This window comes from Chiloscyllium plagiosum, chromosome 43 (genome assembly GCF_004010195.1).
Source record: "Chiloscyllium plagiosum isolate BGI_BamShark_2017 chromosome 43, ASM401019v2, whole genome shotgun sequence".
Lineage (NCBI taxonomy): Eukaryota > Metazoa > Chordata > Chondrichthyes > Orectolobiformes > Hemiscylliidae > Chiloscyllium > Chiloscyllium plagiosum.
The window spans coordinates 12,067,056-12,091,790 of NC_057752.1; the positions used below are offsets into that span (position 1 = coordinate 12,067,056).

The 24,735-nt window shown below is 43.0% G+C and overlaps 1 protein-coding gene across 4 annotated transcripts in view; it reads right to left on the bottom strand.

Moving 5' to 3' along the window:
- Positions 1–24,735, bottom strand: part of LOC122543385 (vitamin D3 receptor B-like) — a 310,459-nt gene that overhangs the window by 38,023 nt on the left and 247,701 nt on the right. For all 4 annotated transcript variants that reach the window (XM_043682065.1, XM_043682066.1, XM_043682067.1 and 1 more), the window contains 2 exons: positions 21,803–21,954; positions 9,511–9,627 (listed from right to left, as the gene is read on the bottom strand). In XM_043682065.1, the coding sequence (XP_043538000.1) occupies positions 9,511–9,627; positions 21,803–21,954 (269 nt within the window). The remainder of the gene's footprint in view (positions 1–9,510; positions 9,628–21,802; positions 21,955–24,735) is intronic.

Genomic DNA, 24,735 nt, shown 5'->3' on the forward strand with positions numbered 1-24,735 from the left:
ATAGAATCCATCTACCAGGCCCGCTGTCAAGGAAAGGCCGCCAGCGTTCTCAAAGATCCATCCCACCCTGGCAATGTTTTTCTACAACCTCTACCATCGGGGAGAAGGTACAGAGGCCTGAACACACCCACCAGCCGGTTTCAAAACAGTTTCTACCCTACTGTTGTTAGAATACTGAATAGATTCACAAACTCTTAACATTCGCCTGTACCTGTGTGTTTGTTTTTGCCGCTGTTTCCCTATTATTTAGTTATCTATGTTACTTAACTCTGGGATCTGCCTGTATTGCTCACAAGACAAAGCTTTTCACTGTGTCTCGGTATACGTGACAATAAATTCAATTCAATTCAATTCAAGAAAGTACCACACTAGAGGCTATTACACAAAATCAAGAAATTGGGGAAGTATATTAAGATGGACTAACAAGTGGTGAAAGACAGATTAACAGAAAACAGGGTTAAGTAGAGCATTTTCAGAGTAGCCAGCTGTAATTATTGTGGTACCACAGGGCCAGCGTTTAGGTCTAAGGTATTTGCAACCTATATCAATGACTTACACGAGGGGACTGAGTAATGCTTCCAAGTTTGATGAAGACACAAAGCTAGCTGGGAAAGCAAGTAATGAGGAAATCATAAAGAGGCTGTAGAGTGATACAGGAAGGTTAAATGAGTGGACAAAAACATGACAAATGGGATAGTGTGAAGTTATCTATTAAAGAAAAACAGAAAACCAGAATTTAATTTTGAATGATAAGAGACAAGGAAATGTCGGTATTCTGAGTGACCTCACTATCATTGTATATGATTTAAAAAGTTAATCTTTGTACAAGGAGTAATTAGAAAACCAAATATTAGAGGGACTGATATGGAAAAGAAAACATGTGAATTAAGAAGAGGAGTTAGCCTTCAGGCTCCGCCATTCAATAAGATTATGGTTGGTCTGATGACTGCACATACACATTTACCAAGGTAACTTTGATATCCTTGCTTATCAAGAATCTATCTGCCTTTGCTTTAACAATATTTAAAGATTGTACATCCACTGCCTTTTGAGGGAGAGAATTCCAAAGACTCTCAATCTTCTGAGAAAAGAAATCCTCATCTTGGTCTTAAAAGGGCAGCCCGATTATTTTTAAATAGGGATCCCTAATTCTAGACTAACTCTTCCATAGGAGGTAGCATCCTCTCCACATTCATCCTGTCAAGACCTCTCAGGATTTTATACATTTCAATTTCTTGTTGCTCCAAACTCTAGCAGATACAAGCCTAGCCTGTTGAACCTTTCCTTATGAGACATTCCAAGTATTTTTTTTAGCACAAATAGTATTGGGTTCGCTGTTATAGCCAGTCCCTGGGGGAGGGTTCCCAATGCTTTATAGAACATAGAAAAGTACAGCACAGAACAGGCCCTTTGGCCCACAATGTTGTGCCGATGTTTAAGCCTAATGTAAAATATAATAACCTAACCTACACACCCCTCAATTCACTGCTATCCATGTGCATGTCCAGCAGTCGCTTAAATGTCCCCAATGACTCTGCTTCCACCACCACCGCTGGCAACGTATTCCATGCACTCAACTCTCTGCGTAAAGAACCTACCTCTGGTGTCTCCTCTATACCTTCCTCCTAATATCTTCAAACGATGACTTCTCGTACCAGTCAATCCTGCCCTGGGGAAAAGTCTCTGGCTATTGACTCTATCTATCCCTCTCATTATCTTGTACCCCTCGATCAGGTCTCCTCTCTTCCTCCTTCTCTCCAGAGAGAAAAGTCCAAGCTTATTCAGCCTCTCCACATAAGGCAAGCCCCCCCAGTCCAGGCAGCATCCTGGTAAACCTTCTTTGCACCCTCTCCAAAACCTCTGTATCTTTCCGATAGTAGGGTGAGCAGAACTGGACACAATATTCCAAGTGTAGAGTCACCAGGGACTTGTAGAGCTGCAGCAAAACCCCGCGGCTCTTAAATTTGATCCCCCCGTTAATGAAAGCCAAAACACCACATGTTTTCTTAACAACCCTATCCACTTGGGTGGCAACTTTGAGGGATATATGTACTTGCACACCCAGATCCCTCTGTTCCTCCACACTGCCAAGAATCCTGTCTTTAATCCTATATTCAGCATTTGAGTTCAACCTTCCAAAATGCATCACTTCGCATTTATCCAGGTTGAACTCCATCTGCCATTTCTCGGCCCAGCTCTGCGTCCTGTCTATGTTGCGCTGCAGCCTGCAATAGCCCTCTATACTATCGACGCCACCTCCAACCTTTGTGTCATCTGCAAATTTACTAACCCACCCATCAACCTCCTCATCCAAGTCATTTATAAAAACTACAAAGAGCAGAGGCCCAAGAACAGAGCCCTGCAGGACCCCACTCAACACTGTCCTCCAGGCAGAATACTTTCCATCTATAACCACTCTGGCCTTCTGTCAGCCAACCAATTCTGAATCCAGATAGCCAAATCTCCCTGTATCCCATACTTCCTGACTTGATGAATGTGCCTACTGTGGGGAACCTTATCAAATGCCTTGCTGAAATCCATATACACCACATCCACTGCTCGACCGCTGTCAACCTGTCTTGACACCTCCTCGAAGAACTCAATAAGATTTGTGAGGCATGACCTACCCCTCACAAAGCCATGCTGACTGCCTTTAATCACGCTATGCTTTGCCAAATAGTCATAAATCCTATCCCTCAGAATTCTTTCCAAAACTTTGCTGACCACAGACGTAAGGCTGACTGGTCTGTAATTGCCAGGGATTTCCCTATTCCCCTTCTTGAAAAGTGGAATAACATTCGCCTCCTTCCAATGCTCCAGTACGACTCCCATGGAGAGTGAGGAGGCAAATATCCTTGCCAGCAGCTTAGCAACCTCCTTTCTCGCTTCCTGGAGCAGCCTGGGATAAATCTGGTCTGGCCCTGGGGACGTATCAATCTTAATGTTTTCCAAAATTTCCAGCACATCAACTTCATCAATCTTGATCTGGTCAAGATTGTATTCCAGCTCCTCTAAGTTTTCACTTACAACAAGTTCCCTTTCCTTGGTGAAAACCGAAGCAAAAAACTCATTTCGGGCTTCCCCTATCTGCTCAGACTCCACGCACAAGTTCCCTCCGCTATCCCTGATCGGCCCTACCTTCTCCCTGATCATTCTCTTATTCCTCACGTATGAGTAAAATGCCTTTGGGTTCTCTAATCCTTCCTGCCAAGCCTTTTTCATGTCCCCTCCTGGCTCTCCTCAGTCCATTTCTGAACTCCTTTCTGGCAAGCCTGTAATCCTCTAAAGCTAAGCTAGATCCTTGCTTCCTCCACCTTACATAAGCTGCCTTCTTCCGTTTGACGAGAATTTCCTTTGTTCTTGTCATCCAAGGCTCCTTAATCTTACCCATTCTCACCTGTCTCAGAGGAACAAATTTGTGCATCACTTGCAACAACTACTCCTTAAACAGTCTCCACATGTCTGCTGTGCCCTTTCTGTGGAACAATTGCTCCCAGTCTGTACTTCCCAACTTCTGTCTAATAGCATCATAATTTCTTTGTCCCCAATTATATATCTTCCCTCGGTAACTGCCCCTTTCCCTCTCCAAGGCTATGGTAAATGTGAGGCAGTTGTGATCACTGTCACCAAAGTGTTCTCCCACCGCGAGATGTGACACCTGGCCGAGCACCAAATCCAAAATGGCCTCTCCCCTCATCTACATACTGAGTAAGGAAACCCTCCTGAACATACCTGACAAAAATGGCTCCTTCCAAACCATCTGCACTAAGGAGGTTCCAGTCGATATTGGGAAAGTTGAAATCACCCATAACCACAATCCTGCTACTTCTGCATTTTTACAGAATCTGCCCGCCTATGAGTTCTTATGGTTCCAGTTAGATACCCCAAATTATTAGGTTGCTGGGTGAGGACAGATGAACTGGCTCCCTGACTTCATTCACTTATCCCATCTTGTTTGATAGCAACAGGTTATCTAAAAAGGATCCCCTTCCTTATGGATAATTTTCTCCAAGACAAATGAATTTAGGTTTTAAAAGGAACTAATTTAAACAGTCTTTCTTGAGTTAAAGAAGAGTGAGTTCATTAGTTACTAAATGCAAAAATGTAATCGTACATTTGGATGAGAAATGAGAAGTGAATAGAAAAGCTTAAAAATATATGGATCAGTCTCTGGTTTAATCTTGGTGGAACATTAAGGTTGTTGCATTGGGTACTACCAGTAGTGTTTCTTGGTTTTGCAAGTTAGCTGAAATTCTTTAGTTCCGTTTAGCTTCAACAGTGGCTGGTTTCCAGCACTAAGTGCTAGTTATTATACCATTTTTCCTGCAGTGCAAGGGTGTTTAATGGCTGACCTAAAGCTGTGACTTTCCCAGCCCATTACTTGACACTACCACATCGGTCCACCAACACACAGACCAAGGGGTGCAGTTGATTTTTAACCTGTTTTATTTCTAGAAGGACAAAACAAAAAAAAATTGACTTGTGTCCACAATTTGAAATATAAACACTAGGAGATGTTTTTATTAGGCAAGACAGGCTCTTGATGCAAATAAGCATTTGAAGAGGCAGATGCCATCGCAGTTTAGTATTTTATCCAATCATAAGAGAGCACCTCTGACAATGCAACACTAGATTTTTAGCACAGATTCAAATGCTACAATCAGGGAAAGACCGAACAAAGTCAGGATGAGCTTACTGTTGTGCGGGATCTTCCAGTATGGATCACTGGATAACAGCAGCAGCTGGAATCCTGGCTGGCATTAATTCTCACCTACTTGGGTTCAGAAAATTCAAGGGATCAATACAAGGGATCAACACAAATGGTCTGGATGAATCACTGAGCCATCAAGAGGGTCATCACTGCTTTCCACAGAATTCTCATATTTTGCATTTGAAGCAGTCTTTTTGTTTTGTTTAGTTATTAGAGTCATTGAGATGTACAGCACGGAAACAGACCTTTTGGTCCAACTCATCCATGCTGACCAGATATCCCGACCCAATCTAGTCCCGTTTACTAGCACTTGGACCATCTCCCTCGAAATCCCTCCTATTCATATACCCATCCAGATGCCTTTTAAATGTTGTAATTGTACCAGCCTCCACCACTTCCTCTGGTAGCTCATTCCGGACACGCACCACCCTCTGTGTGAAAATGTTGCCTCTTAGGTCTCTTTTATATCTTTCCCCTCTCACCTTAAATCTATGCCCTCTAATTCTGGACTCCCCCACCCCAGGGAAAAGACTTTGCCTATTTACCCTATACATGTCCCTCATGATTTTATAAACCTCTATAATGTCACCCCTCAGCCTCCGACGCTCCAGGGAAAACAGCCCCAGCCTATTCATTGTCTCCCATTAGCTCAAATCCTCCAAACCTGGCAACATCCTTGTAAATGTTTTCTGAATTCTTTCAAGTTTAACAACATCCTTCCTATAGCAGGGAGACCAGAATTGCACACAATACTCCAACAGTGGCCTAACCAATGTCCTGTACAGCCACAACATGACTTCCCAACTCCTCTACTCAATGCTCTGACCAATAAAGGAAAGCATACCAAACACCTTCTTCACTATCCTGTCTACCTGCGACTCCACTTTCAAGAAACTATGAACCTGCACTCCAAGGTCTCTTTGTTCAGCAACACTCCACAGGACCTTACCATTAAATGTATAAGTCCTGCCCTGATTTGCCTACTTAAAATGCAGGACCTCACACTTATGTAAATTAAACTCCATCTGCCATTCCTCAGTCCGTTGGCCCATCTGATCAAGATCCCATTTAATCTGAGGTAACCTTCTTTGCTATCCACTACACCTCCAATTTTGGTGTCACCTGCAAACTTACTATCTATACCTCTTATGTTCACATCCAAATCATTTATATCAATGACAAAACGTAGTGGACCCAGCATCGAATCTTGTGGCACACCCGCTGGTCACAGGCCTCCAGTCCGAAAAGCAACCCTCCACCATCTTTGAGCCAGTTCTGCACCCAAATGGCTAGTTCTCCCCATGATTTAACCTTGCTAACCAGCCTACCATGAGGAACCTTGATGAACATCTTACTGAAGTCCACATAGATCACATCCACCACTCTGCCCTCATCAATCCTCTTTGTTACTTCAAAAAACTCAATCAACTTAGTGAGACACTATTTCCAACGCAGAAAGCCATGTTGACTATCCCTAATCAGTCCTTGCCTTTCCAAATATATGTACATCCTGTCCCTCCGGATTCCCTCCAACAACTTGCCCACCACCGAGGTCAGGCTCACCGGTCTATAGTTCCCTGGCTTGTCTTTACCACTCTTCTTAAACAGTGGCACCACGTTGCCAATCTCCAGTCTTCTGGTACCTCACCTGGGACTATCGATGATACAAATATCTCAGCAAGAGACCCAGCAATCACTTCCCTAGCTTCCCACAGAAGGGGTACACCTGGTCAGGTTCCAGGGAGTTATCCACCTTTAGGTGTTTTAAGACATCCGGCACCTGCTCCTCTGTAATATGGACATTTTTCAAGATGTCGCTATTTATTTCCCAATGTTCTCATCTTCCATATCCTTCTTCACAGTAAACATTGATGCAAAATACTCATTTAGGATCTCACCCACCTCCTGCGGTTCCACACATAGGTGGCCTTGATAATCTTTAAGAGGACCTATTCTCTCCCTAGTTACCCTTTTACTGTTAGTAATTTTATTTGCCAAAGCTATCTCATGTCCCCTTTTTACCCCCCTAATTTCCCTCTTAAGTATACTCCTACTGCCTTTATACTCTTACAGGGATTCACTTGATCTCTGCTGTCTGTACCTGACATATGCCTCCTTCTCTTCTTGACCGAAACTTCAATTTCTCTAGCCATCCAGCATTCCCTACACCTACCACCCTTGTCCTTCATCCTAGCAGGAACATACTGTCTCTGGACTCTTGTTATCTCATTTTTGAAGGTTTCCTATTTTCTAGCCATCCCTTTACCTGCAAACATCCACCCCCAATCAACTTTTGAAAGTTGTTGCTTAATACCATCAAAGTTAGCCTTCCTCCAATTTAGAACTTTAATTTCTTTATCCAGTCTATCCTTTTACAATACTATTTTAAATCTAATAGAATTATGGTCGCTGGCTCCAAAGTGCTCCCCCACTGACACCTCAGTCACCTGCCCTGCCTTATTTCCAAAGAGTAGGTCAAGTTTTACACTTCATTCATTACACTTTATTTTACACTTCACTGAAGGGCTTTTGCCTGAAACGTCGATTCTCCTGCTCCTCGGATACTGCCTGAACTGCTGTGCTTTTCCGACTCTGATCTCCAGCATCTGCAGTCCTCACTTTCTCCAAATTTTGCACCTTCTCCAGTATTTGCATCCACATACTGAATCAGAAAATTGTCTTGTACACATTTAACAAGTTCCTCTCCGTCCAAGCCCTGAACAGTATGCAGTCCCAGTCTATGTTTGGAAAGTTAAAAACCTGGACAATAACCACCCTATCATTCTTACAATAACTGAGATCTCCTTACAAATTTGTTTCTCAATTTCCCGCTATCGAGGGAGTCTGTAGTACAATCCCAATACGGTTCTCAATTCCACCCTGGACGTATTCCCAGGAATATCCTACCTAAGTTCAGCTGTAATGTCATTCCTAATTGAAAATTACACTCCCCCTCCTCTCTTGCCCTCGCTTTCTGTGCTTCCTATGGCATCTATACCCCGGAACATTAAGCTGCCAGTCCTGTCCATCTCTGAGCCATGTCCCTGTAACAGCTATGACATCCCAGTCCCATGTTCCCAGTCCCATGTTCCCAACCATGCCCTGAGTTCATCTCCCTTACCTGTTCGGCCTCTTGCATTGAAATAAATACTGATTAATTTATCAGTCCTACCTCATTCTCTGCTTTGTTCCTGCCTGCCCTGACTGTTTGACTAGCTCCTTTTCCCAACTCTATCAGTCTCAGTCTCTTTCCTCACTATCTCCCAGGGTTCCACACCACCTTACTAGTCTAAATACCCCCGAAAGGCTCCCCATCAATATATTAGTCCCCTTCCAATTCAGGTGCAATCCACCCTTCTTACCATCCTTCCACTCCAGATGAGATTCCAATGATCCTTCTCCCCTGCACCAGCTCCTCAGCCACACATTCATCTGCTCCTATCCTCACTAGCTCATGGCACGTGCAATAATTTAGATATTACTACCCTCGAGGACCTCTTTTTTAAAAATTCCTGCCCACTTCCGATATTCTCTCCTCAGAACCTTGTCCTTTTGTTCTTCCTATGTTGTCAGTTCCAATGTGTACAACAACCTCCTACTGGCCCCTCTCCCCTTTGAGAGTATTCTGCACCCTCTCTGAGACATCCTTGACCCTGGCACCAGGGAAACAACACACCATTCTGGTTTTTCACTGTCAGCCACAGAAATGTCTGTCTGTGCCTCTGACTAGAGAGTCCCCAATCACAGATGACCGCTTGGAACCTGAAGTACCCCTCGTTATATTACAGCCTGCCTCGGTACCAGAAACCTGGCTGTTAGTGTTGCATTACCCTGGGAGAACATCACCCCCTACATTTTCCGAGCCAGCATACTTGTTTGAGATGGGGATAGCCACAGGAGACTCCTGAACTACCTGTCTCTCTCCCCTACTTTTTCTGGAGGTAATCTGACGATATCTGCGGTTTTTCTCCCTTCGTGTAACTGCCATCCATCACACCCCTAGCTCCTGTAAATTCCTCACTGCCTCTAACTGTTGCTCCATCAATCCATGCAATCCGATGGGATTCACAACCAAACACACTTCCTGCAGACATAATCATTGGTAACATGGAAACCGTCCCTAATCTCCTACATCCAACAGGAAGAGCACATCATTCTACTAAAGGCCATCTTTGCACCTTAACCATCCACAGACCCAGAAAATAGCACAGTCTTACTGCTCTAAAAAACACTGCTCCAGGCTAACTCAGTACCCTATGTTTTTATATTTTTGAAGTTTAATCAAGAGACAGATCTCAATAAAAATGTATAATCAGAAAAGAGCCCACCCTACTTACTAATGCAGAGTTACAAAATAAAACTGTAAGGTTATACTTTAAAATGAACCACTTAGTCACTCCCCCACACAGGTTTCTCCAAGGTCAGCCATGCATTTTGCTATTTATTTTACTTTGATGAACTCTGATGCCTAGAGATACTTGAAATCAAACAGCAGAGATTGTCAGTTGTGCAGATTCACTGTTGGGTCAGCCAGCAGTGTAGATTTATTTCTCAGTTTGATTCACTGACCATGTGGTCACTATCTTTGTCTCTATTCCTCCTTTTTAAAGTACCGTTGTTTTGATTTTTTTTTTCCCCCAAGTTCCAAAACACTGCAGCAGCTTATAACACAGTAATTACTGCTCCCGGAATTCGAGGAGATCAGCTCCAACACTGAAAATACCTCAAAAAAGGAGCAGCTCTTACAGTCACAACGTCTTCCCGTCCTCCATCCTTTGAAGCTGTGCTGTTGCACTTACCCGGTGAAAGGATGCAGATAGCCATGAGAAGAACATGTTCTGCTTCGTGTAAATTCAGATTCTTCAAGCCGACCTGAAATTTTATCAGTGGTTCAAGCAACTCCAGGGAATGGCCAGCTACAAAAGGGCACAAGAGGAAAGTGAAAATCGTTCTGGAGATGCATTTAAACATTCTTTTCTTTTAAATGAAAAAGTAAAAACCCAAATGGTTAGGAAATCAGAAAATCAATGTTACAAATAAACCATCAATTAGCACCTTTTCTTGCCCTCATTTCTAAAAAACAATCTAGGTTGACAGGCTGAAATAACGCTATAAATAAATAAGTAATGTCAAAAGCAGTGGCAATTGGTAGGTGCCTGAACAGCAAACTTTGGCTTGATAGCTTCATGCGCTGGAGATGCTTACAACATGGCATCATGTTGGTAATGCGTTTACCTCTTGCACCTGGCAGCTCTTGGCTCTCTTCAGTGCTCATAAGGAATAGACTCGCAACTTTCTTTCAGTGGTTGGCTAGTTTGTTTCAGTGTGTGGACCCTTTAAATTCTTTGACAGATTTTACATGGCTGTGTACAAGTGGCTATTTAAGGAGGATGACCAATGCACAGTCTGTGAACTGCAGCAAGCGGCTCAGGGAAGAAACAATACCGCCAAGCCCTGGAAAACCAGACTCATTAAATTAATACGACTCTCAATCTGAGGAATAACGGCTTATTTAAACATAATAAATCACTGACCCTCCACTCTGGAGCAAGCTATGAGGACAGCATATTTAAAATCAGAAGTAGGTGTGGTCATAGTGGGTTAGAACATAGAACAATACAGCGCAGAGCAGGCCCTTCGTCTCTCGATGTTGCACCGACCTGTGAACTAATCTAAGCCCATCCCCCTACACTATCCCTTCATCATCCACATGCTGTTTAAATCTCCCTAATGTGGCTGAGTTAACTGCCCTACATTGGCAGGTAGGGCATTCCATCCCCTTACCACTCTCTGAGTAAAGAAATTGCCTCTTACATCTGTCTTAAATCTATCACCACTCAATTTGCAGCTATACCACCTCATACAATCTGACATCATCATCCTAGGAAAAAGACTTTAACTGTCTACCCTATCTAATCCTCTGATCACCTTGTATATCTGTATCAAATCACCTCTTAGCCTTCTTCTTTCCAATGAGAACAGACCCAAGTCTCTCAGCCTTTCCTCATAAGACCTTCCCTCTACACCAGGCAACATCCTGGTAAATCTCCTCTGCACCCTTTCCAATCCTTCCTATAATGGGGCGACCAGAACTGTACACAATATTCCAAGTGCAGCCAAACCAGAGTTTTGTATAGTTACAGCATGACATTATGGCTCCAGAACTCAATCCCTCTACCAATAAAACCTAACACACCGTATGCCTTCTTAATGGTACTGTCCACCTGGGTGGCAACTTTCAGGGATCTATGTACATGGACTTCAAAATCCCTCTGCGCATCCACACTACCAAGAATCTTTCCACCGACCCAGTACTCTGCCTTCCTGTTATTCTTCCCAAAGTGAGTCACCTCATATTTATCTGCATTGAACTCCATTTGCCACCATTCCAACACCTCCTCCCTAGCTTCCCAGAGAATCCTCGGATAAATCCCATCTGGCCCAGGGGACTTGTCTACTTTCGCTCCTTCTAGAATTGATAGCACCTCTTCGTTACTAACCTCGATCCTTTCTAGTCTAATATCTTATACCTACCTCATTCCTCTCCTCTACAATATTCTCCTTTTCCTGAGTGAAAACCGATGAGAAATATTCGTTTAGCACCTTTCCAATCTCCACAGGGTCCACACACAACTTCCCACTTCTGTCTTTGACTGACCCTATTCCTACCCTCGTCATCCTTTTATTCCTCACAGACCTATAGAAAGCTTTAGGGTTCTCCTTTATTCTACCTGCTAAAGACGGCTCATGTCCTCTCTTTGCTCTTCTTAACTGTCTCTTTAAATCCTTCCTAGCTAATCTGTAACTCTCCATCGCCTCATCTGAAACATCTCGTTTCATCATCACATAAGTCTCCTTCTTCCGCTTAACAAGAGATGCAAGTTCTGTAGTAAACCACGGTTCCCTTACCTTATCACTCCCTCCCTGCCTGACGGGGTCATACCTATCAAGGTTGAACTCATTTGTTCAATTTGACCTCTACCCTGACCACCACCCCCAATTATTGGTGAGACAGGGGAACGTTTAAAACGATCACCTTCCTTCCGCTCTCCCAACAACTATCAAACCCCAAAGAACGAGGCAATCCCATAAACAACAGATCAGATCTCAGCTCTGCAGTCCTGCCACATCCAGTTGTGAATGGTTCTGCTTCCTGCTGGGAGGTTCTATGCACACCGATTAGCATGGCCATGCATTGGCTTCAGCAAGCCACTGCCGCACACAGACCTTGGAGATCCATGAGAAAATATTAGAGGGATCACTGGTCGTGGGCAGCTTAAAAACACAAACAGGAGAATAAGGCTCCACAAATACCCCATCCTCAATGATTGGAGCCTCCAGCACATCAGTGCAAAACATAAGGCTGAAGCATTCACAGCAATCTTCAGCCAGAAGTGCTGAGTGAGTGATCTACCCCAGCCTCCTCTAGCAGTCCCCAGCATCACAGATACCAGTCTTCAGCAATTCACTCCACATGATATTAAGGAACTATTGGAGGCACCAGATACTGCAAAGACTATGGTCCCTGACAATATTCTGGCAATATTATTGAAGGCTTGTGCTCCAGAACTAGCTGCACCTCTTGCCAAACTGGTCCAGTACAGCCCCAGCACTGGCATACACCAGACAATGTAAAAAGTTGCCCAGTGTGTCCTGGACATAAAAATCTGGACAAGTCCGATATGGTAAATAGATTAGATTAGATTAGATTACAGTGTGGAAACAGGCCCTTCAGCCCAACAAGTCCACACCGACCCGCCGAAGCGCAACCCACCCATACCCCTACATTTATTCCTTACTTAACACTACGGGCAATTTAGCATGGCCGATTCACCTGACCTGCACATCTTTGGACTGTGGGAGGAAACCGGAGCACCCGGAGGAAACCCACGCAGACACGGGGAGAACATGCAAACTCCACACAGTCAGTCGCCTGAGGCGGGAATTGAACACGGGTCTCAGGCGCTGTGAGGCAGCAGTGCTAACCACTGTGCCACCGTGCCGCCCACAAATAATGGAGATTAGATTACAGGAGGATATAGATGGGTTGCATAGACAGGTACATTGGTGGCAAATGGAATTTAATCCAAAAAAAAGTGGGGTGATGCACTTATGTAGGACAAAAAAGCAAGGGAATACATGATGACCAGTTCTGAGGAAGGGTCACTGGACCCAAAACAGTAACTCTGGTTTCTCTCCACAGATGCTGTTGAGAGTTTCCAGCAATTTCTGGGTTTTTTTCAGATTTCCAGCATCCCTAGTTCTTTCTGTGTTTATGGAGCATCAGAGAGACCTTGGCGTGCACGTTCACTGGCCCCTTAAGGTATTAGGACAGATGGATAAAGTGGTTAAAAGGCACATGGTATACTTGCCTTTATTAGCCAAGGCATAGACTTTAAGAGCAGTGAGGTGATGCTGGAACTATATGAAACTTTGGTTCAGCTACAGCTAGAGTATTGTGTGTTGACCTGGAATCCACATTATAGGAGGGATGTGATAGCACTGGAGAGGGGGCAGAGGAGATTAACCTGGGGCTGGAGTGTTTCAGTTATGGAGAGAGTTTGAACAGAATGAGGTTGTTTTCCTTAGAGCAGAGGAAATCGAGGGAAAAAATGATTGAGATGTATAAAATTAAGAAGGGCATTGATAAGATAGGATGAAATGTTTTCCATTGATGATTAGCCAAAGGGCATAGATTTAAGGGAAGAGACAGAAGGTTTGGAGTAGATGTGAGGAAAATCTTTTTCACCCCGAGGTGCTTTAGCTGCTTCATCAATGATCTTCCCTCCATCATAAGGTCAGAAGTGGAGTTTTTCGTCGATGATTGCACAATGTTCAGCACCACTCGTGACTCCTCAGATACTAAAGCAGTCCATGTCCAAATGCAGCAAGATATGAACAACAGTCAGGATGACTAGTGGCAAGTGATAAGTAAAATTTACATCACATGGTTTGGACAATAACCATCTTCAACAAGACATCTTTGACATTCAATGGCATTTCCATTGCTGAATCTCCCACAATCAATATCCTGGGGTTAGCATTGACCAAAAGTTGAACTGGGCTATCCATATAAATACTGTGGCTACAACAGCAGGTCAGAGATTAGGAATCCTGTAGTGATGAACTCACCTCCTGACTCCCCAAAGCCTGTCCACAACCTACAAGCATAAGTCAGGAATGTGATGGAATACTCCCCACTTGCCTGAATGAGTGCAGCTCCAAAAACACACAAGGAGCTCATCATCATCCAGGACAAAGCAGTCTACTTGATTAGCACCGCAACCATTGCCTTCAATATTCACTCCCTCTACCATCGACACAATAACAGCAGTGTGTACCATCTACAAGATGCACTGCAGCAACTCATCAAGGTTCCTTCGGGAGCACTTTCCAAACCCACGATCTAAAGCACCTAGATAGACAAGTACAGCAGATGCATGTAAACACTCACAAGTACCCTTCCAAGCATCATGCCATCATGACATGGAACTATATCAATGTCCCTTCACTGTCACAAAGTGAACATCTTGGAACTCCCTCCCTAATAGCACTGAGAGCGCGTTTGCACCTGTATAATTGAAGCATAACCTCCTTATGTTTGTATTCAACTCCCCTTGTGATAGATGGTGACATTGCATTCACTTTCCTAATTACTTGATGATACCCAGATCCCTCTGCACCTCAGAGCTCTGCAACCAGTTAGAAATGCTCCTTTTTTCATTCTTCCTGGCAAAATGGACAATTTCCCATTTTTCCATGTTACACTATTTATCACATCGTTGCCCACTTATTAACCTAGCTATATCCTTTAGCCATTATATCCTCTTCACAACTTACTTTCCTACCTATCTCTGTCTTGTCAGCAAATTTGACAACTATACCTTCGATCCCTTCATCTAAGTCATTTGTATAAACAGTTGAGGTCCCATGACCCCATCCAGCACCCCGCCCACAAAGCGGAGCACTGAATTCCCCCTGTCCGTCATGTGTTAACCAAATGTCTGCAACCAGAGAAGGAAGCTCCAGACTGACAGTCCCAGTCCAGTGCACACAGAGACGCAGGTGAATTCTGGGATATCTGCTGAGTGGTGAGTTGTTCTAAGAACGGCGCATGGTAAGACAGGGTGGAAATTGGATGTGAGAGATACCATGGGGGTAGGGTACGGAATTAATGCAGCAGGTTGGGTCAGATAGGGCGAGGGTTCTCTTGGTGACATTAGGTTTTTTTGAAGGGTTCGTCACTGCAAGGTATAGAGGGTTCTCTCTATGCCTTGCAGTGACAAACCCTTCAAAAAACCTAATGTAACCAAGACCTACCGAAATAAAATGGAAGATTTATCCCATTCTTTTGGTTTCCTGTCTATCGTGCTGATACCATGATTAACTAACACAGTCACTTTTTCCTATTTTCTGGTCATTCCTAAACCTCCTGTGCTCTTCAAGATTCAGATCCCAATCCATGTCATTCTGCAGTTACATCTCTGTAATGGCTACCAGATTGTTCTTATTTTTATTTGCACCCTCAGTTTATCTGCTTTGTTTTGAGTGCTACTTGCATTCAGATACAGACTGTTTAGCTTTATCTTTTTACTTGCTTCATAAGTTCTAGTCTTATCATTGATTGACTCTTAGATTCACATTCTCTATCCTTTCCTGTCACGGTTGATTTATCATCTCATGTACTAATACCTCTCCTTTGACTCTACTCTTTGATTTACCACATCTTCCCAAATTTGATCCCTTGCCATGACTATTCACTTTAAAATCCTCCCTATTTCCCTCGTTCTGCAATTGGCAAGAACACTGACCACAACACAGTTCAGTTGTAGACCATCCCATTGATACAGATCCCACTTTCCCCAGTACTGGTGCCAGGGCTTCATGAATGAGAACCAAGTTCTCCCACACCATTCTTTCGAATCTCTGTAATCTGATTTGCCCTGTGTCAGTTAGCAAGTGGCTCAGATAATAAATAATGCAGAGATTATGACTGTTGAGGTTCTGCTTCTTAATTTAGCACCTAGTCACTCATACCAACTATGCAGAACCTCTTGTTTGTCCTGCTTATGTCACTGGTATGTACATGGATCATGACAACTGGATCCTCCTCACCCCCACTCCAATTTTCTTCTGAGTCCTCAGCAGATGTTCTGAACCATGCCACCGGGCAGGCAACATAACCGTTTGGACTCATGCTCTTTGCTGCAGAGACAGCGTCACTCTACCTCGCTATAGTCTGCATAACTCTGGCACTCTATCGTAAGTCACACTAAGTTGGCTAGTTTTATATGCTCCCAACACAAAAGGCCTAGCTGACTCACTTAATGAGGATCCATTTCTTAGTTAAGCTGCTCTTTCACTGGAAGCCTTGAAAAAATCTTGCTGAAGGCTGGCAACTGTTGAATTTAAAGTGTAAATGTCAGTTTAATGTCAACTATAAATCAAATTAAATTTATACAAAATAAGGGAAGACCCATCATATCCACACCAAATTTTCATTGTCCTGGCTTCTCCTTTCAATGCTGCGTGTCTTCCTTTTTTCGAAAAATAGCCTAATTCCCTTTTGAAAGCCTCAAATTAACCAGCCTCCACCACTCTCAGGCAGCACATTAGCCAAAAGATAAAGATATTCTGAACATCTCTTGATAGATTTCTCACTTTTTTTTAATTAAGATTAAGTCAAACATTTCAACTAACCTTCCCATATTTAGGGGACAGAGAGAAATATGCAGCTGGTGTGTTTGTTTGATTTTTTGAGTGGTAATTTAGTAGGTCTAATCTCTGGAGAGCCCATGCCCTAATTCTTGGATAACCATATATGCAGGAAATGTTGTCAGCCGTGGAAACATGAGCTCCAGGTTTCAGAACGTTAGCAGCAACTGATGTCACTACCGTACATCTGCAAGATTAAGAACTTTGTGCACAGGATGCTTCTAGATGTGGTCAGCCTAAGCTTGAGAGATTGCAGGAATGGGTGACCATGAGGTTGTCAAGAAGAAATGAGCATGTAGTACAGGAGTTCCCTGAGTGCATCCCACTCTTCAACCATTATTCAGTTCTGAATACTGGTGAGTGTGATGGTTTGGCTGTGCAGTATAGCCAGGGCCAAGTCCGTGAGAGCACAGGTAGCTCAAAATTAAAGAGTGGTTACACCAGGAAACGTTGCTGCTCATTGTCGTAAAGATCTATAGGACAGAAAGAGGCCCTTTGGCCCATCAGGACTACCCCTAACTATTCTAAGCCCATTTTCCAGCTTTCGGATCAAAAGTGGTATCAATGAGGATACAAAGTTGGCTGAGTGTCAGGAAACTGTAGTAGTGAATGTTTGCTCTTCAGACTAGAGGAAGGTTTATGAGTTGAGTTCCTCAGATCAGGGTCAGGATTCCTTCTATTCTTGATATATAATAATGACCTTGACCTTAGTGTACAGGGGACAGATTGCAGATGACAGTGGTTAGCACTGTTGCCTCACAACACCAGGAATCCAGCTTTGATTCCAGCCTTGGGGGACTGTCTATGGAGTTTGCACGTTCTCCGTGTGTCTGTGCGGCTTTCCACTGGGTGCTCCAGTTTCCTCCCATAGTCCAAAGATGTGCAGTCTAGGTGGATGAGTTATGGTAAGTACAAGGTTATGGGGATAGGCAGGGTCAATGCAGACTGGATAGCCCAAATGGCCTCTATCTGCACTGTAGGGTTTCTTTGATTCCATGATACCAAACTTGGAACTTGAATCCTTTTGGTGTAACTTCAAAAGGATAAGTGGCAGGTGACATTTAATAGAGAAGTATGAAATGAATTATTCAATTGGTAAGATGAATGCAGAGGAGTCTGGACAGAGTAGATTGGGTGAAGGGGTGCAGGCACAGACTGGGAATGATTCCCATTCATAGAATTGAGAACTGGGGGCATAGGTTTAAGGTGACTACTTAAAAAGGCAATGACACATGAGGAAAAACCTTCACACAGCAAGTGGTTATGGTCTGGAAATGCTCTGAGTGAGTATGTTGAAGATATATTCAATTTAGACTTTGGAAAGGGAATTAGATCATCATCTAAAAATGGAAAATCTGCAGGGTTACAGGGAAAAGACAGAAGTGTGGCACTAGGTGAAACGCTCCTTTAATATGGCCCATACAGGCACAGTGGGCACAATGTCTTCTTTCAATGTTATAACGATTCCATGTTGACATGTCCCTTCACCCCTCAACCTCAAGCAGGGACTGCTCATCTTGCAAAGTCTGTCTCTGTCTGGGACAATACTTCTGAAACAATCAAGTCATACTAGTCAGCACCTAGTGCAGAGCATGATATTCAAATGAAGCATTAATATTACCCCGAGGGGGAAATTGGAAGGATTCCTGTTCAATTTCTGGTCAATGGTAACTCCCAGGATGTTGATAGTGGGGAATTCATTGATGTTAATTGCATTGAATGCCAAGGCAAGATGGTTGGAGATGTTGTTGGATCTCTTCTTGGAGATGGTCATTTGTGTCACGTGTGTACTGCAAGTGTTACTTGCCTCTAATCAGCCCAAATCTGGATTTTGTTTAGGTTTTCCTGCGTACGGATAAAAACAACTTACGAAACAGAGGAGTCACAAATGGTGCTGCACATTGGGCATTCAACAATTAACATCTCCAACCCTGACTTTATGAGCGAGGGAAGGTCACGGATGAAGAAACTAAAGAAGGTTATCCCTCGGACATTATTCTGAGGAACTCTTGCAGTGATGTCTCAAGACTTAAACTGTTAACCTTCAATAATCACACCAGCTTCCTTTGTGCCAGGTATGACTCCAACCAGCAGAGAGCAGAAGGTGATCTGTTGGTTGTGGGATCACTTAGCTCTGTCTATCATTTGCTGCTCATCCTGTTTAGCATGCAAGTCATCCTGTGTTGTAGCTTCACCAGGTTGACACTTCATTAAAGGTATTCTTGGCAGTACTCCTGGCATGCCATCCTGCACTCTCCACTGAACCAAGGGTGACCCCCTGGCTTGATGACAATGGTAAAGTGGGGGATGTGAGGTTGCAGATTGCGGTTTAATACAATTCTGTTACTGCTGACTATCCACAGCACCTTAAAAATGCAAATAGAGATGTCTGATCTGACTGAAGTGGTAATGCCACACAGCACAATTGAGGTTATTCTCAATATAAAGACAGGACATCATCTCCACAATAACTGTACAGTGGACAAATGCATCTTGAAGGGGTAGATAGAGGATGAGCTAAGTTTTCCCCTCTCATTGGTTCCCTTAGCATCCAATGGACATTCAGTGTAGCAGCTGGATCTTGTAGGTTTCAGCCAGTTCAAGTAATAGTATTACCACTGAGCCACTCTCGGTGATGGATATTGAAGTCTCCCACCCAGAATACATTCTGTTGTAACAGATCACATATTTTATATTTTTAAAACTATAATGGAAATGGAAATGGAAGTTAGACTGCTAGAACTGCAATACCAGGAGAGTTTTGCAACTTGAAAATCAAGTGTTGACTATTACTGAACTGTGCAGTACAATGTTGCTTTTCAGAAGTAGCAAGAGGGAGAATTTGAGACAAAGTGACACTGAGAACATTCAAGTTAAGGAAATTCTACCCGGCAACAGCTGTCTGATTGGTTGAGCTATAAAATGCTGTAAATGCCAAGAGCAGCAGAGAATGGAAAACCATCCAGAGTCTTCAGATAGAGAGCGTCCATTTCTCCCTCTCTCTCCATGTGGAGAAAAGACAGAAAAGCCATGAAAGTTTAAAATAAAAAAGTCATACAAGAAAGTTCACCTGATGTTGAATCGAAGAACAACTGTCAGCCTATAGAATCATAGAATCTCTGTAGTGTGGAAACAGGCCATTCGGCCCAACAAGTCCACACTGACCCTCCGAAGAGTATTCCACCCAGACCCATTCCCTATACTCTACATTTCCTCTGACTAATGCATCAAATCTACACATCCCTGAACGCTATGGAGTAATTGAGCATAGCCAATTCACCCTGACCTGCACATCTTTAGACTGTGGGAGGAAACCAGAGCACCCGGAGGAAACCCACACAGACACAGAACATGCAAACTCCACACTGACAGTCGCCAGAGGCTGGAATTGAACCCAGGCCCTTGGCTCTGTGAGGCAGCAGTGCTATCCGCTGAGCCACCGTGCTGCCCCCAAAATGTGATGTCAGAGTCTGATTTACCAAAATTACTTCCTTGTTACTTGGAAAGAATAGTGTAATCTGTTTTTGATTCACAAACAGCACAGAGGATTTCAGTAAAATCCTCAATACAGTAGTGCCCCCGCCCATATCCGCGGGTCATATGTTCCAAGGCCTACCACGGATGCCCAAACCCATGGATAGTAGCGAACCCTATCATTTAAATGAGAAACTTACCTCCCCAGCAGCCCCCTGGAATTATTTCTGGAACGTTCCATGTAATATTTTTGGGCTGCGGTAACTGCGGATAACTGAAACCGCGGAAACCGAATCCGCAGATACGGGGGTTCGACTGTATTAACATTTCTTCCGCGCTGGTTGATGTTAATGAACATGCAAAGAGCGGCTGGATTTTTCAGAAAACTGCATTCTTCCTGTATAAGCAGCCTTATAATGAATCCAAGATAAACTATAAAGGTCTAATATCACTTTTAGGAGACAAACATTGATGGCATGATTACAAATATCAAGAGCGACCAAGAATTTGCTATTGCATTTTGCACAATTTTTAAAGCTTTTAGCAGACGTGCTGATCCATCTATAGTGGCGTTTACTTTGTAGGCAATGTATTACATGGTTCGAAGAGGAAGATTGTACCATAAAACTCACACGTGTGCAGCTGGAGCAAAATTTACAGAGTGCAAAACTTTCACTTTTGCATTGCCATTTTTATCCTTACACTAGTATGTTTGTGTCATTTACATTTGTCCTCAGTGATGCAATCAGAGCCTTGTTCTTTGATGATAGATTTATGATCTTGCTACAGGTAATAGAGGGCACCATCCCCACTCAAAACACAGGAATGGTCACTGGCATTACATGTGACCTCATTGAAAGGTACAAAATTGTGATAGGGCTAGTCAGACCGGACACAAGGATAATGTTACTCATGGCTGTGCATCTGAAACAAAGGGTCATGTTCTTAGGATAGACCATTTAGGACAGGGATGAGTAGAAATTTCTTCACTGAGAGGGTCGTGAACCTGTTGAATTCTCCACCACATAAGGGTGAGGTGGCCAAACTACTAAATACTGCTAAGAAAGAAAGAGTTGGACTTGAAGACACTAAAGATGTAAAGGGGTACGGCAAGTGCATAGCATTAGGATCGTGGATCAGCCATGATCATATTGAATGGCAGAGCAGGCCTCCTGTTTCTGTGTTCTCAATTTCTACCAAACCTGCACATGTCTGATTGTCTCTGCCGCACCTCCAGGACACACTCATGAAGAAAGGTCTCCCAGGGTTCCACCCCTTTGCATTGCACAAGAATTTCTTTTGGAATTTGGTGGGGCAGAGAAGAGTGATGGCAGGAGGTTGTGGTCACAATTAGATTTAAGTAAGATTCAACCACACAAAAAAATGGTGGTTGGGGTTGTGGTAGGAGAAAAGATAAGCACTCTCTCTGATTTAATACAAGTTTCGAAGGATTGTGGCTAAAGAGTTTTGCAGCCAGCAGCCATGAGAACTTGGAATCCATATTCCTAACTTTTGTCCTGATATAGGACAAATAAGTTTTATTAGCTGGTCCCAACTGGCTCCTGGGAAATCAAAAATAACAGAAAAAGCACGACAGGCCAGATCAAGTGAACAGAATAGTTGAATTTCTGTTTGATTTATCTACCTACTTCTGGAAAAGATTGGAAACTTTAAAATTTTGACAATGGAAAGTTAAACACTAGTCACTTACATTTTTTTGGTCGGGAGATGTGAAATAGCACAATAATGTAGACCCTCTGTCTTAACACAATATAGGGGACCATGGGTGGCACTGCATCTACAAGATCACTGGCAGTACTCAGCATGTAGTTTTCCCCAAATCCATGAAGCTGAATGGTAGGTGTGGATGTGAATATGGCTTTGTTTCTTTTTGCTGCTTACCTTTGGTGACGTCATTTATATCATATTTGAACTCATCATTTCCACATTTCCAGGACATATCCTCCACTGAGAAGGACTCGTTTGATCGTAGCATAATAATTTCAATTGCACTTGACTTCAGAAGGGCAATTTGGTCATCCGCAAGCAACTCCCTGCAGATTGAAGAAGTTCTCTCCTTAGTAAATATTTCTGCATCAGCATTTTTGTTGTAAATTAGCTTTATTATTTACCCACTGATGGGTATAATGTCTCCATTATTAGGTCTACATTTTTGCCCCTTAGGGTGGGTGACGATTCTATTCCCTTTGTCAACGTTTTCCTTGACTAGATGGCTCCTATTTGATTTTTTGTCCTCTCCACCCGACCCCTTTTAAAGAAATTATGTGGTCTCTAACTGGCACAGCCCAGGGCTGAAATAGTGCAGCGTGGCAAGTAGAGGGGTGGCATTCAAACCTAAAACATTCTCCACATTTTAGGTTACTGTTCTAATGAGCAGCATTACCACAAAGTTGGCATCTCTTTTTTCATCCCATTCCATTCTGCAACAATGATTTGCTAATCAGAAGAATAAGTAGGCTGTGTAAAAATAACAAGCGTAATGCACATATAAAGATGAAATAAGCATATGGTGTGGCATGGAGCCATACAGCCCAGCAAGTTTCATGTCAGATCTTGTGTTGAGTTCACTCGTTTTAGCTGGGGGAGCAGTTGGGGTGCTAAAATCATTCACCATGGATTAGGCAGGAGAAAACAATTCGCCTCGACTTCCACTGACAAAAAGTGTGTGGGAATAGTTGGGAGGACATAATTAGACTTGGCCATGATGTTCCAGTCAATTACTTTTGTGTTGCCGTCTAAGGTCAAACATGCGAAGAGCTGAAGGGTTGCAAGTAGCAGCAGAACTGTACCCCAGCAAAAGTCATGGCCCTCAACAGCAAGTAAACTGAAAAAAAAAAATACCGTTTGCTCAATTTTACAGTATCCATGAGGCGCAATCAGTGCTCAAACCATTTCAATTATGGAAGAGAAGGGAAAAGGAGAGCTCAAAGTGGACAGGGTACAAATAAGTAGATTTTTTTTCTCTTTTGACTGCTCATTCAGTCATCACAACTTATAATGGAAGTAAAGCAAAGTTTGAATTTGAGGTCAGTTTTTGCAAATACAAGTAAAATATGAATTTTGAGTTAGTTTTCCTGTAATATCACGTATGCAGCAAATAACAGTCAATTCTTGCGCTCATTTAATCGCATATGATGCGGTGTGCCATGTATAATTCTAAAAGATCAAGCAAGTTATAATCATTTGCAAAATAGAGGTTGTTAATAGCGTCCAGTGATTACTACATTGTTCTACTTTTCCTGAGAGTAAACAGCAAGGAATCATTTCACTGAAAAGTCAAACAAACAGGTCTCTCTACTGTACTTTAACAACACCAAATGGTAAGCTTCACAACAAAGAGAGGATTTGGTTCACATTGATCACATTGGAGATCAGTTACTGATAAATTCCACACACTTTCATGTACTGGCCAGCACCTAGTGAGAAATGAGGAGTCAGGTGCCACACTATTCCACGTCAGGCTCATACAACACTGCATCCAAAGACACACCCCAATAAGAGGAGAGGCAAACAGGAGTTCGGAGCTATGATCTATGAATTGGTTTAAATGATAAGATTTCAAGTAGATCTTTGAAAGCGGTGTGGTTGGGTGCTTAGGTAACGATCATATTCTGAAGGCACTGCTAATGCATAGCAGAATGGAAAGAATGGAAGATCTAAACTGGGACATATAGGTGCAGGAATTTGCAGAGATAGGACTGGGAATAGATGCAATGATCAAACATGTTGAAGGCTGTGGAGAAGATGGAAAAAAAATAAGGAAGGATAATGCATTGAGTTTGTTTCCACTGAGGATGTAATTGGTTACTTTGCCCAGTGGTATAGTGAGTGTGGAACTGAGACTAATCTGCAGGAATTATAAAAGGAGCAACAGAACAAGTGAGCATGGAGCAAGCTTATAATATTTGAGGGCCTTAAATAGGAAAGAGGTAGGGTTTGGGCAGTGGTTGGAGATGGTGGAAGAGTCAAGCTGGGATTTTAAAGGTGGGTTTAATGCATTTAGAAAGAGAGTTTTCTACAACATCAATCATGTACATGGACAGGTAACTCAGTGACAAAGGGCTGGATTAGTCAGGAGTCAAGGGGCAGGAGCTGAATGTCATGGAGAAGATGGGAAGCAGAAAGATAGTGGAAACTACAGCAGTTTTAAAAGAGAGAAGAGCAGTCAAAGGAAGCACATGGTGAGGACAGTGCAGGAGAGAGAGAGAGAACCTGCACAGTTACTGCCTTTGCTGTTTTTGAATTCATGTGTCGCTGGACATCGGAGTGCATCTGGGAAAATTAACAAACAGTGAATTTCACAACTAATCTTGGAGGAACCGGTTTGGGCGAAGTTCACAACACAGAATCAGATAAGTTAATCGTTGTTTTAAGTCTGTCCAAGGGAAAGGCTGTATTAGCGAGTACATGGGGTTCTTTCTTGATTGTATGTTTTTGGAGATAAGTCTCTTGATTAAACTGGAAATATAAGCCAGAGCTATTAATTTAACCTGGTGCAGTGTTTTGTAGAGGAATAAGACGGTGTTATTTTCTGGGTCTGTAGATTATGAAGGAGCAAAAATGGCCTTTGCAGTGATATGTACTTCTTGTCAGATGTGGGAGTTTAAAGAAAGTTTAAGGGGTACAGTGGATTATATCTGCCATAAATGCTGTTGGATGCAAATCTAATCAGAGCGAATGGAGAGACTGATAGAAGCGATGAGGAATTTGCAATAGCAACAGTATGTGATGGATGGCAGTTATAGGAAGGGGGAAAAGTCTCAGATACAGTCACATAGATGGGTTAACTCCAGGAAAGGTAAGAGAGGTAGGCA